Raw genomic sequence first — 16,741 nt, 5'->3', positions numbered from 1 at the left:
TAAATATATAATAATTATAATATTTTACGATATATGTTTAAAATACAAAAAAGTACATTATTATTATTATTATTATTATTATTATTACATTTACATGTATTAATTAAAGCTTAGCAATTATAAAGATTATAATGTATTATAAAATATTATCCTCCTTTTTCTTGTAATTAAAAGGAAACCAAAAAAAATGTGTATTTTAAAAAAGAGGGGGAAACAAACGTTTGGATAAAAACAAGAATATCTGACCAAATATCTATAATGTGTAAATATCTGTATGTTTGTATGTATATATGTACATATGTATATGTATACGCACATGCGCAGTGGCTCAGGGACAGAAATGACGTCGTTAAATTTATTCGCAGGCACCGAAACCGGAAACTAATGTGTTGTGCTTTCATTTTTTATTAAATTGATGTGATAAAAAGATATTTATCGAATACTTCCAGATATATATACCATATACAGAGTTGAACTGCAGTAACGGTGTGTATTGTACATTTTATAAGCTTCTGCAGTCACTGACGCCAGAGCAGGAAACCGGAAGTATAAAGAACTCGGGGGGAGAATGTAAACAAGAGCAGCTGCTAACTCAGTTGCTCTGCTGATATAATTATTATAAACGTGATTGCACGGATTTATATATTTTTTCCTAAGAATGAAATGGATATACACACACGGCCAACGCTGTTTAGTGAAATAGGTAAGATATCAGCTAGAAGGCTGGGAATATACAGTAACAAGCCTGTGTTGATTCACTACAGTGTGAACAGTCCAGGTCCTAATCTCAACTTTATTATATATGTGTATGAGGAGTTCAGGGTTCTAGCCTGGTTCTGATTAAATTGATCGGGTTTTTTATGTTTCACAAACAAGAAGCTAATTAACTTAAAGATTGTGTAACAGCCTCATGATCATTTTTGATCTGATATTCTTTAAGTAGTGAATCTTTCTCAGCATGGCAATGACAGACACAGTGTAGATTGTATTGTTCTGGGATGCAGGAAAACACCTCAGAGTCGTTATAGCAAACATAAACAATCATTCTTTCACCAGTCTCTCTTCACATTTTATCTCATTACATTAATAATAAAAAAGGCACCTATCCACCCGTACACACTCACCCATCCATCCATCCAACTATTCACCTGTACACTCACACATCCATCCATCCATATATCTATCCACCTATAGTCTCACTCACCCATCCATCCATTCATCAAACTATCCACCTATTCACTCATCCATCCATCCATCTAACTGTCCACCCATACACTCACTCACCCATCCATCCATCCATCCATCAAACTATCCACCTATACACTCATCCATCCATCTAACTGTCCACCCATACACTCACTCACCCTTCCATCCATCCATCCAACTATCCACCTGTACACTCACTCATCTATTCAGCCAACTATCTACCTGTACACTCACTCCCATCCATCAGTCTATACACACACTCACCCATCTATTCATCCATCCATCAGTCTATCCACCCATACACACACTCATCCATCCATCCATCCATCACTCTATCCACCCATACACCCACCTATCCATCCACTTATCTACCCATACACCCATCTATCCATCAATCTATCCACCCATACACTCACCTATCCATCCATCAACTTATCCACCTGCACACTCACCCATCCATACATCTATCAACCTACACTCACTTATCCGTACACCCATACACTCACTTATCCATCCATTCATCCATCCATCAACCTATCTACCATATACACTCACCTATCCATCAATCCATGCATCCATTCATCAACCTTTCCACTCATACACTCACCTATCCATTCAGCCATTAAACTATTTACCTATACACACACCCATCCATCCATCAAACTATCCACCTCTGCACTTACCCATCCATCCATCCATCCATCCATCAAAGTATCCACCTATATACTCACCTGTCCACCCATACCATCACTCACCTATCCATCCATATACTTATCCATCCAACTATCCACCTGTACACTCACACTTTCATCCATCCATCAAACTATCTACCTATACACTCATCCATCTATCCACCTATACACTTACCAGCCCGTCCATCTAACTGTCCACCCATACACTCACTCACCCATCCATACATCCAACTATCCACCTGTACACTCACAATTTCATCCATCCATCTATCTAACTATCCACCTGTATACTCACACATCTATCCATCCAACTATCCACCTGTACACTCACACATCCATCTATTCATCCATCCAACTATCCACCTGTACACTCACACATCCATCCAACTATTCACCTGTAAACTCAATCACCCAACCATCTATCCATCAACCTATCCACCAATACACTTACCTATCCATCAATCAACCTATCCATTCGCACACTCACCCATCCATCCATCAACCTACACTCACTTATTCATCCATCAATCAACCTATCCGCCTGTATACTCACCTATCCTTCAATCCATGCATCCATTCATTAACCTTTCCACTCATACACTCGCCTATCCATCCAGCCATCCCTCATGTATTATATGCCTACTATGTACTTAATGTTGTAGTGGTTCCATATATAAACCCACTTACATATGCAGCTATCCATTTACCCACATACAAATCCTTCTATTCATTCATCCATTAACCTATCCTTTCATATACTCACCTATCCACCCATCCATCATCTATTATACACCTACTATGTACTTAACATTGTAGTGAATCCATTTATAAACCCACTCACCATCCATCAATTCATTCATCTTTCTATTAACCTACAGTATTCACCCGTACAGTATCCTATCCATCCATTCATCAATCCATCTATTATACACATACTATGTACTTAATGTTATAGTGGATCCATCTTTAAACCCAAAAAATAATCCAGCCATCCACTCATCCATTAACTCACTTATTAATACACCCACCCATATACCAAATCCCATATCCTTCTATCACTTCAGAATGTTAACAAGTGTTGTCACTGGATTCCTTTTATACTAATACTAAATATGTGTTTTATTACAGAAAATGCCAGTTAATCAGTAATTAAATAACTACACATTTTTATATCTGTTCAGGTCTCTTCTACTGCAGTGATAGATTTACAATAATATGCTTAAAATTAACAAGTAGCATTTATATCCAACATATACAGTAGTTGTGCCTATATTATATTGATATAAAAATACCCAAAGCCTCTTCACCATTAGCGCATGCTAAGCAATAACTGCCGGATGTCTAGTTATAAGCATTATATCTAAATAGTTTTCTTTGTATGGTTAGCACATGGCCTGGGCTTTTGGACCGACAGATCAGCGGTGCACGAAGCAGCAGCTCAGGGACGAGCGGCAGAACTTCAGCAGCTCATTAAAAATGGAGCAATGGTCAACATTGTGGCTGTAGACTCCATAACTCCACTGCACGAGGCTTGTATTCAAGGCCAAACACAGTGTGTTCAGCTGCTACTGGAGGCTGGAGCCCATGTAAGCTTTATTTACTGTATATCGGACGTGTAAAGGCTGGTGATGTTGGATATACTGCTCATGCTGTTCATTCCCGTTTGTTGACTCATGTTCAGGTGGACGCCCGTAACATAGACGGGAGCACACCGTTATGTGATGCTTGTGCAGCTGGTAACATAGAGTGCGTGAAGCTGCTGCTGGAGTACGGAGCCACGGTTAACCCTCCTCTCTTTACGTTTTCTCCCCTTCATGAGGCCTGTATGGGGGGTAAGAGCACCGCTTTTTACCCACCAGTCTCTAGACAGAGTCCAAGTTCTCATCTATACAAGTTACACAGGCTCTCCAAGGGCATGGAAAATTAATTTTAGAAATAAAGTATGATTGGTATGATGGTATACGGTGATCAGAAATGCATTCGTTTGTTTAGTTGGTGTTTCATTTTGACAGTACTTCATGCTGTTCTTCCCGTAATTTAGGTGTCTAATGCACTTCTGTTCAAAGCACTGCTGAATTCTTCATTCTGATTCTGATGTTCCACAACATTAAACGCAATTATGCAAAAGTTAGTTTAATAGACAGTAAAAAAACAAAAAACAGACGTGTCACAGCTGTTATAAAAACCGTTAATTACGCTATCTGTTGCAAGTACTGTAGGTCTGTACGGTCCACAGTACTGAGCAGAGACCAACTGCCTGGCAAAAACACATTCGAATCCATTCATAATCTATTGATGGTAAATGGTTTTTGTGGAACTATTATATAAAAGCAATATCACACTGATGCTCATAAGCACCAGGGCACAGCCTGCATACTGAAGGCATCACAGCTGTGCTGATATTCAGCACAACAGCATGACCCCGAGTATGATATGAGGCTGGGCTGAAAATGATGGGAGAAAACTTGCCGAAAAGATGTGCCAAAAATGTCTTTTAGAAAGCCTGTCTTTTATAAAGACTATTTTAAATACAAGAAAGTCTGGCTCTTTTGAATCAAAATATGAAGAAATGATGGGCAGATGAAGACTTTTGCACGGTACTGTATACATATATGGATTTACTGTATGTACTAGGTAACCCCGAGTGTGTGCGGTTAATGATAGCCGAGGGAGCGCGCATGGAGGCTCACGACTGTCACTTTGGTACTCCTCTTCACGTGGCTTGTGCCAGACAGCATCTTGACTGTGCCAAGGTTCTACTAAATGCAGGTAAAGGCATTACAGTATTCGTTTAAAGACTGAGCTGTTGGAACTAACTAGTTTGGTGTATATGTACAGGATATGGTGACTCTGTACTGTATATATAAGTCTATGGTGTTTTGTTTTTTATTACTTGTCTAAAGGTGCGAATATTGAATCTTGATATACTAACTGTGTATGATTCACCTGCTTTAAAGGAGTAAATGGTGACTTTTTTTTTTTTAACTCGTCTAAGGTGCGAATGTAAATGCTGCAAAGATTCATGAGACGGCCCTCCACCACGCTGCTAAAGCAAACAATCTGGAAATGATCGAGCTGTTGGTGGAGTTTGGGGGTAACGTCTTTGCCAGGGATAACCTCGGGAAAAAGCCAATCCATTACACCAGCGCTGGCTCGGCTGCGGCGGTCTGCCTCAAGTTCTATGAAAGTAAGATTTAATACGGAAAACACTCAATGATGGAATGTGTGATGAAGCTGAGCTTCTGATAATATGATTCATTTCCAATACCAGTGCATTCGCATGTTTTATAAATTAAAGAATGACGCATCATACTGTTTAAACGTTTATAATTACATTCATAATTAATTCGTCATTTCCAAATGCACTTTGACGATACTGTTCTTGCAAGAACTATTCCAGAACAGCTGATCTTCATGTTTTAAAATAACAATTGGCTGTTGTTGTTGTTGTTGTTGTTACTTAATTACATAATTCCATTACTTTCTTTCAAATATATATATATTTTTTTAAAGTAAAAATACAGTATTGTCCTGAAATGTAGAAAATAAATCCGAACTTGTGTCCTTTTGACTTTTGACTGGTTATTGCACAGTGAAAGTCTTTCTTTGCATATCCCAGCTTTGTTAGGAGGCTGCGTTCAGAGCTCAGGGTCAGCCATGGTACAGCACCCCTGGAGCAAACAGGGTAAGGGCCGTGCTCAGGGGCCAACAGTGGCATCTTGGTGGAAATGGGGCTTGATTCAATAACCTAGAGCTTTAACCCACTGAGCTATCACTGCCCACATCCATTAAAAAAATTCTCTCAGATAACTTTTGCTAAAGAAACAATAACCAATATAAAACATTAAATAATAAATATCCAACATTGTAAGGTTTTTTTATGTTATACATAACATCTGTAATTTATTGTCTGTATTATCCCAGCCAGGCTCGATTCCCGTCTCAGTGTGCATGGAGTTTGCATGTTCTCCCCGTGCTTAGTGGGTTTCCTCCGGGTACTCCGGTTTCATCTTTTGAGATCATCTGAGCGAGAATTGGCTCTGTTGTTATACTACGAAATGATGTAATATTTTTTGGGACACCCTGTAGAATGGAGCTAGATTTTCTGTCTGAACAAGCCTTTTTTTTTTTTTTTTCATCAAGATTTGTTTGTGTCTTTTATTTATTTTATTTTGTGTGTGTGTGCAGCTGAACCGCTTAGTCTTCAGCAGATAAGCAGGGTAGCACTCAGGAGTACGCTGGGGAAACGAGCGCTGGAGGCCGTGCCACATCTGGGTTTGCCCACTCGTATGATCTGCTACCTCACGTACACGCCCACTCCGCCTCCCGAGCTCCTGACCAGCGCACAAGCCGAGCTGATCAACAAGACGACCAATTACTCCGGCACACCCGAAACAGAGGGGATTCCACACAATTGATTGTGTCTGGAATTATATCCTGTCTTATTATTACAAACTTCAGTTAATGTGCAGATCTATATTTAGCATGAGATTTCTTTTGTGATCGTTGAAGTCATGCTGACAGCACAAAGAACCATTCTTGTGTTTCATTCTTGGTCTGTGCAGCACTTGTGTGTGAAATGTATTCACATTCTGATTTGTATAAAGTGTAGTGTTTATTGTAAATTGTATATCTGTAATCTAGTTTCATCTTGATTTTTATTGTACATATTCTAAACAATAGTTTATAAATAATTTAATATTGCACTGTATTTCTTTTAAAGTATTTGAATTTAAGGTGAAAAAAAAAGTGAAAAGTGCTTGAATCCTGTTGTTTGTTTTTACATTTTTGTCTTAATTTTGTCTTGTGTAAAAACGCTAATACTGATTTCACAATGATGAAAACTCTAGAATAAGTCTGTGAAATCCGTTTTCGAGCTGATGGTCCTAGAAAAAGAATGGAAAAATGCACAGAGGTGACAAAGTTGTACGCTGAGCAGAAAGCAAGAGACAACAAATGTGTTGGTGAATGCAAATACCCCGAGCTAGCTGTTTAACGCTCCCATCTTTATGCAAAGTGCACATTGTCCAGTCTTGCTCGTGGCTGTGCTACCTGAGAAAATACATTTTATTTTATGATTAAGTTTTTAAATTTTTTTAAAGTCATTGTAGTAGAATTTCTCCTTAATTTATATGTTGGCAAATTAATAAATGTATACAATGTAAATATCATGTTCTTTTGGCTACTTCCATAGCGGACCATTTGTCTCCGTCAAACTCTGTCTACCATGTCTTCCTTTGTCATTCCAATCTTCTCCATGTCCTCCCTCACCACATCAATAAACCTCCTCGTGGGCCTTTCCCTCCTCCTGCCTGGCGGCTCCATCTCTAACAGTCTTCTCCTGATGTACCTCACGCCTTTGGGTTCTATTCCCGCCTCGGGTTCTGTGTACATGAAGTTTGCAACACACTAGGTTATGTTCTTCCCATGCTTGGTGTGTTTCCTCTGGGTAACCCGGTTTCGTTCCACACTTCAAAGACATGCAGAGTAGTCTAATTGGCATGGTGTTACCCGCCTAGTGCCCTGGGTCTTCGGGGAAAGGCAGCCCTATATACAGGATAAAGCGGTATAGATGATAAGTTTTTTAAAAAAAGGATTATTAATAATGTAAGCGTGTGTAACATGTTGGCAAGCTCTTCTGTTTAAAAAAGAATTAATGTTTTTTTTCTTTAAGTATTGTTCTAATCACTTATTCTCGTAATCGTCCTCCAGCAAAATAGATGGCAGTGTTTGTAAAAGGTACGTTAAACGCAACCATTCGCCATCGAACAGCCGAAGAAGAAGAACAAGCAGTACTCACTACCAGGAAGTACAACCCAAAATGTAGTTGTGTTTTCCACCTGTATTTTTTTTATTTCCTCGTCTTCTACCCTACGATTGGTTAGTGCGTATTTATTTCCAGTGCGACGATTGGTTATACGTAATGCGCGCAACGCGCGACCAATCCTAATGAAGGGGGCGGGACTTGGTGAATATGGGTGTGAAAGAAAAACGATGCTAGTTCTGTAAGAAAACCTGACCAGCCAAGTTTAATCTTAAAAACCAACATATAATTTATTATACGTTTAAATTTGGAGACCATTCGCGTTTATCTAGACACTTAATGCATAGTATTACGCATATTATGACGATAAAGTCGTGTTAGTTTAATGAAGAAACATGATTGTTTGTAGAAAGATTAACTGATTAGCACTGAGAAGCTAGCTAACAGCCGGGAGTGGGAGACCTACAGGCTTGACTGGTGAGTTCCTTTAGGGTTCAAGATTCATGTTTTTTTTTTTTATATATATGTGAGACATTTTTCATTTAAATACGACTTTTAATGAGATTATTAACGAGCTAACGTGATTATCTAGTGATTCAGTCAGATAATTTTTGGACTTGGTTTACACTGAGGTATTCATTATGAATTAAATGACTTTCCAACCTAAAGGCCTTATGAGCTTATGTTTTGAGAGATGTTTTTTTATAAGCGTTAAAACGCTAACGTAATATTCTAAATCTAAACAAGGTTAAGAGTCTTAGGGCTGGGAGCCGATCCAAGCCTCGGAACATAAGAGTCGACTCTGACTCTATGGAGTCGATTCTTCATAAAATGAGAAAAATATGCGATTCTCTTGTCGCTATCTGATAAATCTCTCTCTCGCTCTCAAAATCACATTCAACATTCTGTCAATGTTTTACTTTTTTTTGTATAAAAATGCATATTTTATAACAAAAAAGTCACAAATGTTGATTCATCTTCAAGCTACACGCCCAGTGGAAGTCGCTAGTTTAGATTAGTTATGAAATAAACACTCAAAGTAAACGTTTATTCGTTTTAAATGCATACAAAGTGTCGTGTATTTAGTTTGTACGTATTTACATATCTTGGTGTTCATAAAGTTTACTGTAATGATGTGTTAGGTGTGTTTTCCTGCTCTAGACTCGGGAAGTTGGCGAGGAATCGATTGAATCGATTCCTAACACGTGGACTCTGATTCGGAGTCGGTTCCAAGTGACTCTCCGATTCAGTTCAGGCAAAGTGAAATGACACTCAGTGGCTGCCACATAGCACGTTTATTTATGTTTTTTCTCTCTTAGCAATGTGTGCTGTGCATTCAATTTAACATGATTTAGTTTATAATTAGACGTTTTAAATACAGTAGATCTCTGTATAAGATGAGGGTGCGAGCTAGTGTTCATGTGTGTAACATCATTAAAAGCATTATTGAAATCATACCATACCACACTAGATATGAGCTTAAGCCAGTAAGGAAATTATCTATATATAAGTAAGAGATGTTTTGTCTGTACATTGGTCAGAACTTGCTCTTTCAATTATATTTTTAGGTTGCGTCATACATTGTAGAATCCAAAACCAGTCTCAGAAAATCCTTCACTCTGTCCAGCCAGATCTTGTCAAAGCCTCAGACAAAACTGGCCAGACAGAATTTAAAGGAACTTTTGAGTACTTAGATATCTGCCTGAAGTTAAACTCGTGCACATACAGTAAATGTTGAGTAAAAGCGATTTTATGAATTATGTGCCGGATTTAATAATCTACATTAAAACTTGCTCAATGTAAATGAACACCTGCATCAATAGATATTAATTAGAAAAGCTAAACTAAATATTTTCCCTGGGATAAGTTCATATTTTACAGCGCTGAAGTATTTTAAAGTCACAAAATGTAATCTTTATCTGATCTACTTTTTTGATTTTTCATCTGTGATTGTCTCCGCTTACCGCACAGGGAGTGTTTTTGGCTGATGACGGAAAAAGTCCAACTTGGCGTAAAAACCTTACAAAATTAAATTTTTTTTGCATTAATAAGGCAGAAAGTTCTGCCGCACAGAAAAACAGACAGACATTTACATCGCCGTTAGTCTGAAATAATGTCACTGAATACATTAAAGCTGATCAGCTTATTTTTACCCTTAACCTTTTAACTATTTCTACAAACTCTTCCCATCAACAACGGGTACTTGCGCTAGTTAAGTATATAATGTAATCCCTGCAGATGTTATGTTCCCGCCCTCAGACTTGAAGGAGTGAAAGTGGAATAAAACTTTGGTCATGTCTGATCCTGTAGTCTTGTTAAGTAAATGAGTTTGCGATTTCATATGGACTTGTACCTCATACGCCCTGTGGCACAGCGTGTCTTCTGGATTCCTAAAGCATGCTTTCAGGCCTCTATTGTTTCGTGTAGACGGGTGAGTGGACAAGGACATTAGATGCAGATGAATTTTTGAGCTGGAAATGGTGATGGATAGAGATGAATGGTTGAGTAAGGATGAAAGGATGGCAGGGAATGGAGATACAGATGGATGGAGATGAGAGAGAATTAAATGTGGAAATAGTGAGAGCACAGAGGAAGAGAGATGTGTGCATGCAGAGAGAGGGAGAACGAGGGAGAGAATTGGGTGCATGCATTTAGATGGAGAGAGATGTGTGGGCATGCAAATGGAGAGAGACAGAAACGTGTGCATGCAGGGAGAGAGATAAGGGTGCACGCAGAAAGATGGATAGATAGAGAGATGAGTGCATGCAGAGAGGGAAAAGAGACAGAGAAGGGTGCATGCCAACAGAAAGATAGATATGGAGAAAGACAGAGATTTGTGCATGGAGATAGAAAGAAATAGAGATGTGTGCATGCAAATGGAGAGAGAGGGGTGGGTACATGTTGATGGAGGGAGATGGAGAAAGATGGAGATGGTGCATGCAGATAGAGAGATAAATAAAGATGGGTGCATGCCGATGAGGAGAGAAATGGGTTCATGATAGAGAGAGATTGGTGCATGCCAATAGAAAGCTAGAGATGGGTACGTGCCCATGGAGGGAGATGGAGACAGAGGGAAATGGTGCATGCCGATAGAGAGATAAGTGCATGGAGATAGTGAGTGATGGGGATATGGATATGGGACTGGTGATGGACAAATATATCTATATATAAAAAAAAAAAAAATTGTGTTAATGAAATGCAAGTCATGTCATGTGTCACATTGCAGCCCTTATGTAACGAGGGCTTTCTGTTACTAAGTCCGCTGCTATTTTAATTTTATTCCCAGCACTCAGTTTGCAAAGCAGCTCAGTTTCAGTACCCCGTCCCTCGTCCCCCTTACCTCCTCTCTTTCACCGGGTGCAGTCTGGCGGGATCTTTTACAGCTGAGATGGGCCACGTAAATAGATTTAATAGAATTGTACGATGGATGCCCAGTTCTTAACCGGCTCTGTGTCCTTGTTTTTTTTCCCCCCTAGGTAAGACAACGGCTGCAGGATGACCGAGTATAAGCTGGTGGTGGTGGGAGCAGGTGGTGTAGGGAAGAGCGCGCTTACCATCCAGCTCATCCAGAACCACTTTGTGGACGAATACGACCCCACTATAGAGGTACCACCAAGCATGAACATCTTACACCACGGATATTAGAACTCAGATATTTTTAGTAGGATTGTGATGCTTCTTTGTGGAGGAGGAAGACTTTCAGTTTTAACCACAGGCTGGTTCTCACCTTTCAAACCACAGTGAATAATTAGGGAGGGTGAAGGTTAACTGTGGGCTTCCTCTGATGCCAGTGCATCCCACGTGAGCTATGGAGCTAAGCACATCATAAGAAAAAGAGCTATCTACCCTCTTCTGCATACATGAGCAAATAGATATGGCATTTAGTGTCCTCATGATTGACAAGGGAAAGGTTGAGACTGTCCCTCCCACTCAGAGACCACAGTCAGTGCTGGGTCATAAAACTATGTTTATATATTTGCATACACATGACAACAGTTAGGTAGTTTATTAGGTTATTATTATTAGTCTTTTATTAGAGCTGTGAGATTTAATAGATTATTCAGTTTAATCGATCTTTTGCCTGTGAATCATGGGTAGACTGTTGATTTGATTCATCTCGATTTTTGGGCTTGATTTCCAGTAGCAGTAATGTTTTTTACAAGCAGTTATATTTCTGACAGGTTTTAAATTATTAAGAACTACACAATGTATCTAAAATGCGCTGTGAGGTTGTTTTTTTTTTTCTTTAAACCATGTCTAATACGAAGCAATCGTCTTTATGAGCTCCAGTCCAGTAGGTGGCAGTATTGCACCAACCATGATTCAATTGATGGATCAGTTTTTTATTGTGAATTAATGCTCTCACTCACTCATCGTCTGTCCTGCTTTATCCAGTACAGGGTCACGGGGGGGGCGGGGCCTGGAGTCCATCCCAGGAGACTTGGGGCATGAGGCGGAAAACACCCTGGACAGGGTGCCAATCCATCGCAGGACACACATCACACGCACACACACCAAACTTCATTCATGGGCAAATTGGGAACCCCAGTTATTAAAGATTCAAGATTCAAAGAACTTTATTAATTCCAGAGGGAAATTGCATGTCTTTGGACTGTGGGCGGAAATCGGAGTGCCTGGAGGAAACCCACCAAGCACAGGGAGAACATGCAAACTCCATGCACATCCCACCCACTATATCACCGTGCCGCCTGAATCAATGCTCTCTATTTTCTGTCTGTCTAATATAAAGCAATCGTCTTTCTGAACTCCAGTCCAGTAGGTGGCAGTATTGTGCCAAACGTGATCGAATTGATGGATCAGTTTTTGATTTTGAATCAATGCAACCCCCCTCCCCTCACCTTTTCAACTATTAAGGTACAATTTAAAATGCTAAATTCTCAAAAATTGCTATTATCTACTTTAAAGATTGACGGTGGTTGGTGCAATACTGCCACCTACTGGAGTGGAGTTTGGCACAGACGATAAATGCAGGAATTTAATGCACACAGTAAACACCATGCCGTCTGTTTAAGCACACAGTAAACACCATGTAGCGTTGTCTTCCCGGGGATGCCTTTAAACAAGGTCAGCTGACCCCACTGCGACACCGGAATTCCCATTGCAATTTGGAGGCGGAGTCTCTTGAGAGTATATTGCGGAACCAAAACACCAAACCTGTGTGTTTAGTTTTTCATGCTTTACATTGTACATTTGTGTCAAAGGCATATAAACCTTTCATATCTACATGGTTTGACTCGCAGTGAGACGCAGTGCAGAGTGACCGCCAAACATTCCAAGAGGTGTTCTGCAGGGTCTGCAAGCTCCCGTGAGGACCAGAAATTTTTAAGGATTAAGACATTGGAAACATAATCACTGCGGTAAAACTGCTAAAACTCCCAGTAAATCGCAATAAACCGTACTTGTGGCCACTGCGCTGCCTCTGTCTAGTTGAGAGAGGTATTAAGACTCACTTTGTCGGACTTACAAACGAATCTGACTTACGAACATGCTCCTGTTTCACAATCTTGCTGTTTTTTAAAAGAAATTAGCAACAAAAGTTACACAGTGCATATTACATATGTTTTGTACTTTTAAATGCTTTCAAATCTTTTAAGAAACATAACTGCTCGTAACAAATTTGATGATCATTAGTGCTATTAAATAAAAAATTACAAATCAGTTTTTGTGATTCAATCCCGCTGTCTAAGTAAGATTCACAGCTGTTGTATTTATTAGTCAAGTGTGGAGCGAATAAATTTTTCATTAGAAGTTAATTAGAAGGCTGGATCTTTATCCAGGACTCTTACAGGAAGCAGGTGGTGATCGACGGGGAGACGTGTTTGCTGGACATTCTGGACACGGCAGGACAGGAGGAGTACAGCGCTATGAGAGACCAGTACATGAGGACTGGAGAGGGCTTCCTCTGCGTGTTTGCCATCAACAACACCAAGTCTTTCGCAGACGTGCATTTGTACAGGTGGGTGAGTTAGCGTGACACAATGGAACGATTTCTAGTTCCACAACCTTTAATGGAAGTTAAAATAACATCAGTATAAATACCTATAACTACCTCCTGATTGTGTAAATAAGTCAATCGAGTTTCACATACACTATGACCATATAAACCCATCAACCACCCCCACTATTTAAAAATATTTTATATGTTGTAGGGGATGCTAAACCAGAAAGTACCTATTTGAAATGCATTTTGATTTTATAAATATACTGATAGTAAAGTAACAGTCTTAAACAAGCCTAGCACACACTGCTGTTCTGTCTGCCAGTGTGTGATTAGTTTGGAGCACATCACCTGTAGAATTATATGGGAACTGCAACGTTCTACTACCTCAAAAGTAATCATTGATTTTTTTAAACTAATCCCATCTCTACTATAGCTCAACAATGATCTACACCATTCCTCATTATCTAAGTCATTCTTTGCTTATTCCTAAGCTTCCCTTTTTCCGTAATTACCTCCATTATTGTTTTCGTACTTCCTTTCTTAATTTTTTTCAGTACTCTGTTCTTTATTTAATTACTTCCCTTCAGTGTGTGCCTCGTGTCTTTTAAATTTTTTTCTGGAACATGCTACTTACTTTTATATTTTTTTTATTTGCTTTTTTTTATTTTACTTATATACTTTTATACTTGCATACATCCTTGCTTGATTTCTATATTTCGTGAGATACTTCCATAGTTATTTACTCCCTACCTTGGTCTAGACTTTATTATTTGGACATTTACGTTTATTCTTACTTTCTTCCATCCATCCTTACTTACTGGCCTCCATACCTTCTTTATTAGCTCTACCTATCCTTAGTTGTTTACTTGTTTGTTTGTTTACTTTCATTCATTAATAGTTCATTCTTTCTTTACTTACTATTTCTTCTCCTATTCATCACTTCCATGAACCTCTTAACTCCTTTATACTCTCCTTCCTTCCATCCATCATTCCTTTTTTTCTTCCTTCTATCCTGCATCCATCACTCCATTCTTCCTTCCTTATTTACATTAGTGTTTTGTCTTCCTTCTTTCTTTTCATCCATCACTTCTATCCATTGTTCCTTCCTTCTTTCAATCTATTAATTTTTTTCCATTCATCGCTCATCTCTTCCTTCTCTCTCACCTTCCATCCCTCCATTGTTCCTTTGTTTTATAATTACTTATTTTACTTAATTTCTTGATTAATTCCTTCTCTCACTACTTTTATTTTCTCTTATTCACTTTCTTACTCGCCTCATTTGCTTAATTTGTTTCTTTTTTTTCCCCCCAGAGAGCAGATCAAGCGAGTGAAGGACTCTGATGACGTGCCCATGGTCCTGGTTGGAAACAAATGTGATTTGGCCAGAACCGTCGACACCAAGCAGGCTCAGGAACTAGCCAGGAGCTACGGCATCGAATTTGTAGAAACTTCAGCCAAGACCAGACAGGTAAGCATAAACCTTGGACAGCTGAAGACATTTATTGCTCAGAGGTCTCTCATGAGTGCTAATTAGTTTTTTTGTTGTTGTTTTTTTATTTGCTTTAAATCTCACACGCAGGGAGTCGAGGATGCTTTTTACACCTTGGTCCGGGAGATCCGTCATTATCGCATGAAGAAACTCAATAGCAGGGAGGACAGGAAGCAGGGTTGTCTCGGAGTCTCCTGTGAAGTTATGTGATCAGAAAACGCCCCACCTCGGCTCATTTTGCCAGCAGCTGAAAACTTTACGCCCACGTACTTGTGACTGAAAGGCCTTGTGTAGTGGTCCAGATGTTTGTTTTTTTTTTTTTTTTTTAAATAGGCTTTTAATCATGTGGCCTGAAACACAGGAGTTTTTCTGCATTAGGGCCCCCTGCTGGCTGAAAGGGATCACTTCATACCTGCTCACTGTGTGGACTCTGTTGGCCTGCTTTGATGGAAAAAGGGGGGCTCGATGAGAGACATTTAGCCTCTGCGTTTATCTGATAAGTCATTACGCGATGAAACCTTGCATCTTTCCCTGTTAACAAATTGACTTTAAGTTCAGTACTCAGGAATACTGTGAAGGCAAAAGTGCCTGTAATTTTATCCGATTTGTTTTGGCCCATTTGCATTTACATTAGATTCATCTTCATCCATGAACTCCCGCTCCCTCCTGAATTATTTCCAATCTTAGCTTGTAGCATCTGTGGTGTCAATAATATTTTATTCACATGGGCATTCGACGTGTTTTAGCCGTGAGATCGAGGCATGTAGCAGGGATTGAGTAGGAGAGAGGCAGCAATTGTTTCCAGGGGGAAAAAGGAAAGGTTGTATGTTGCTACAGTAAACGTCTAAACTCTGCATAAAACACTGGAACAATGGGGGGAAAGTTAAAATGTTTTTAATTAATTTTTTTTAAGCTTGCATGCCTTAGTCTTTCATAAGGGTCAGCCAGGTTTCATGAAAAGAGGACCTACGGCTGATGGCAGCATCTGTTTCTTTAAGAAAAAAAATTAAAAGATTGTGCATTTCAGTGCCTTTACTTATCTGTTCTTCTTTTGCTTGCTAATTAAGCTGCAGGCCGAATTAAGGTCCAGGAACGTTCTGGGTTTGGTATTCGGCAGTGTTTTAGAAAGAAGAGTTAGACAGCTTGGCTGTTATGTGTCCTAATGTGCTCACTGTTGCTGTTTCTGTATGCGTTTTTAAATTTCAGCCAAAAGTATGCGCTCACTCGAAGTTTCCCACAAGACATTTTTTTTAGGAATGCGATCCTCATTTGTTTTTAGATTGCGGTGCCAGTAAATGACTTTGTCTTACTACAGAGACTCAACAGCTTCATCTGATCATTGCCTGGTGCTAAAACAAAAACAACAAAAAATATTTTGACATGGCTTTTCTTTTCATTTAAACAGATTTCCTTTTTACTGGAATTTTTTTCCTCTATCTTTGCTGATGCTTGATCTATTTTTGTGATTTTTTTTTTTTCCCCCTTTTCCCCTGATCATGGCTTTAATCGAGAAATCTGTAAACATACATTTTATGTCACAACAACCACCATTGGAGTTGTTTAATACATGTTTCATGTGCCACCGTGTTTCTTTCCTAGTAAATTAATTACAAATCATTGTCGTCTTC

The 16,741-nt window shown here is 39.2% G+C and overlaps 2 protein-coding genes across 2 annotated transcripts; both read left to right on the top strand.

Moving 5' to 3' along the window:
* Window positions 1-564: 564 nt before the first annotated feature.
* On the top strand, window positions 565-7,064 carry asb13b (ankyrin repeat and SOCS box containing 13b). Its single transcript, XM_053504204.1, has 6 exons — window positions 565-703; window positions 3,285-3,484; window positions 3,580-3,730; window positions 4,533-4,667; window positions 4,894-5,085; window positions 6,087-7,064. Exons 1-6 carry the CDS (start codon window positions 664-666, stop codon window positions 6,314-6,316), a joined length of 948 nt encoding a protein of 315 aa, XP_053360179.1. The 5' UTR covers window positions 565-663; the 3' UTR covers window positions 6,317-7,064.
* A 798-nt stretch (window positions 7,065-7,862) lies between these two features.
* nras (NRAS proto-oncogene, GTPase) lies at window positions 7,863-16,730 on the top strand. The gene is made up of 5 exons (XM_053503637.1): window positions 7,863-8,139; window positions 11,139-11,268; window positions 13,461-13,639; window positions 14,936-15,092; window positions 15,204-16,730. The coding sequence occupies exons 2-5, from the start codon at window positions 11,158-11,160 to the stop codon at window positions 15,321-15,323; spliced, it is 567 nt and encodes a 188-aa protein (XP_053359612.1). The 5' UTR covers window positions 7,863-8,139; window positions 11,139-11,157; the 3' UTR covers window positions 15,324-16,730.
* Window positions 16,731-16,741: the final 11 nt, after the last annotated feature.

Source organism: Clarias gariepinus, chromosome 9 (genome assembly GCF_024256425.1).
Source record: "Clarias gariepinus isolate MV-2021 ecotype Netherlands chromosome 9, CGAR_prim_01v2, whole genome shotgun sequence".
Taxonomy (NCBI): Eukaryota; Metazoa; Chordata; class Actinopteri; order Siluriformes; family Clariidae; genus Clarias; species Clarias gariepinus.
This window is presented reverse-complemented; position numbering and strand designations above follow the sequence as displayed.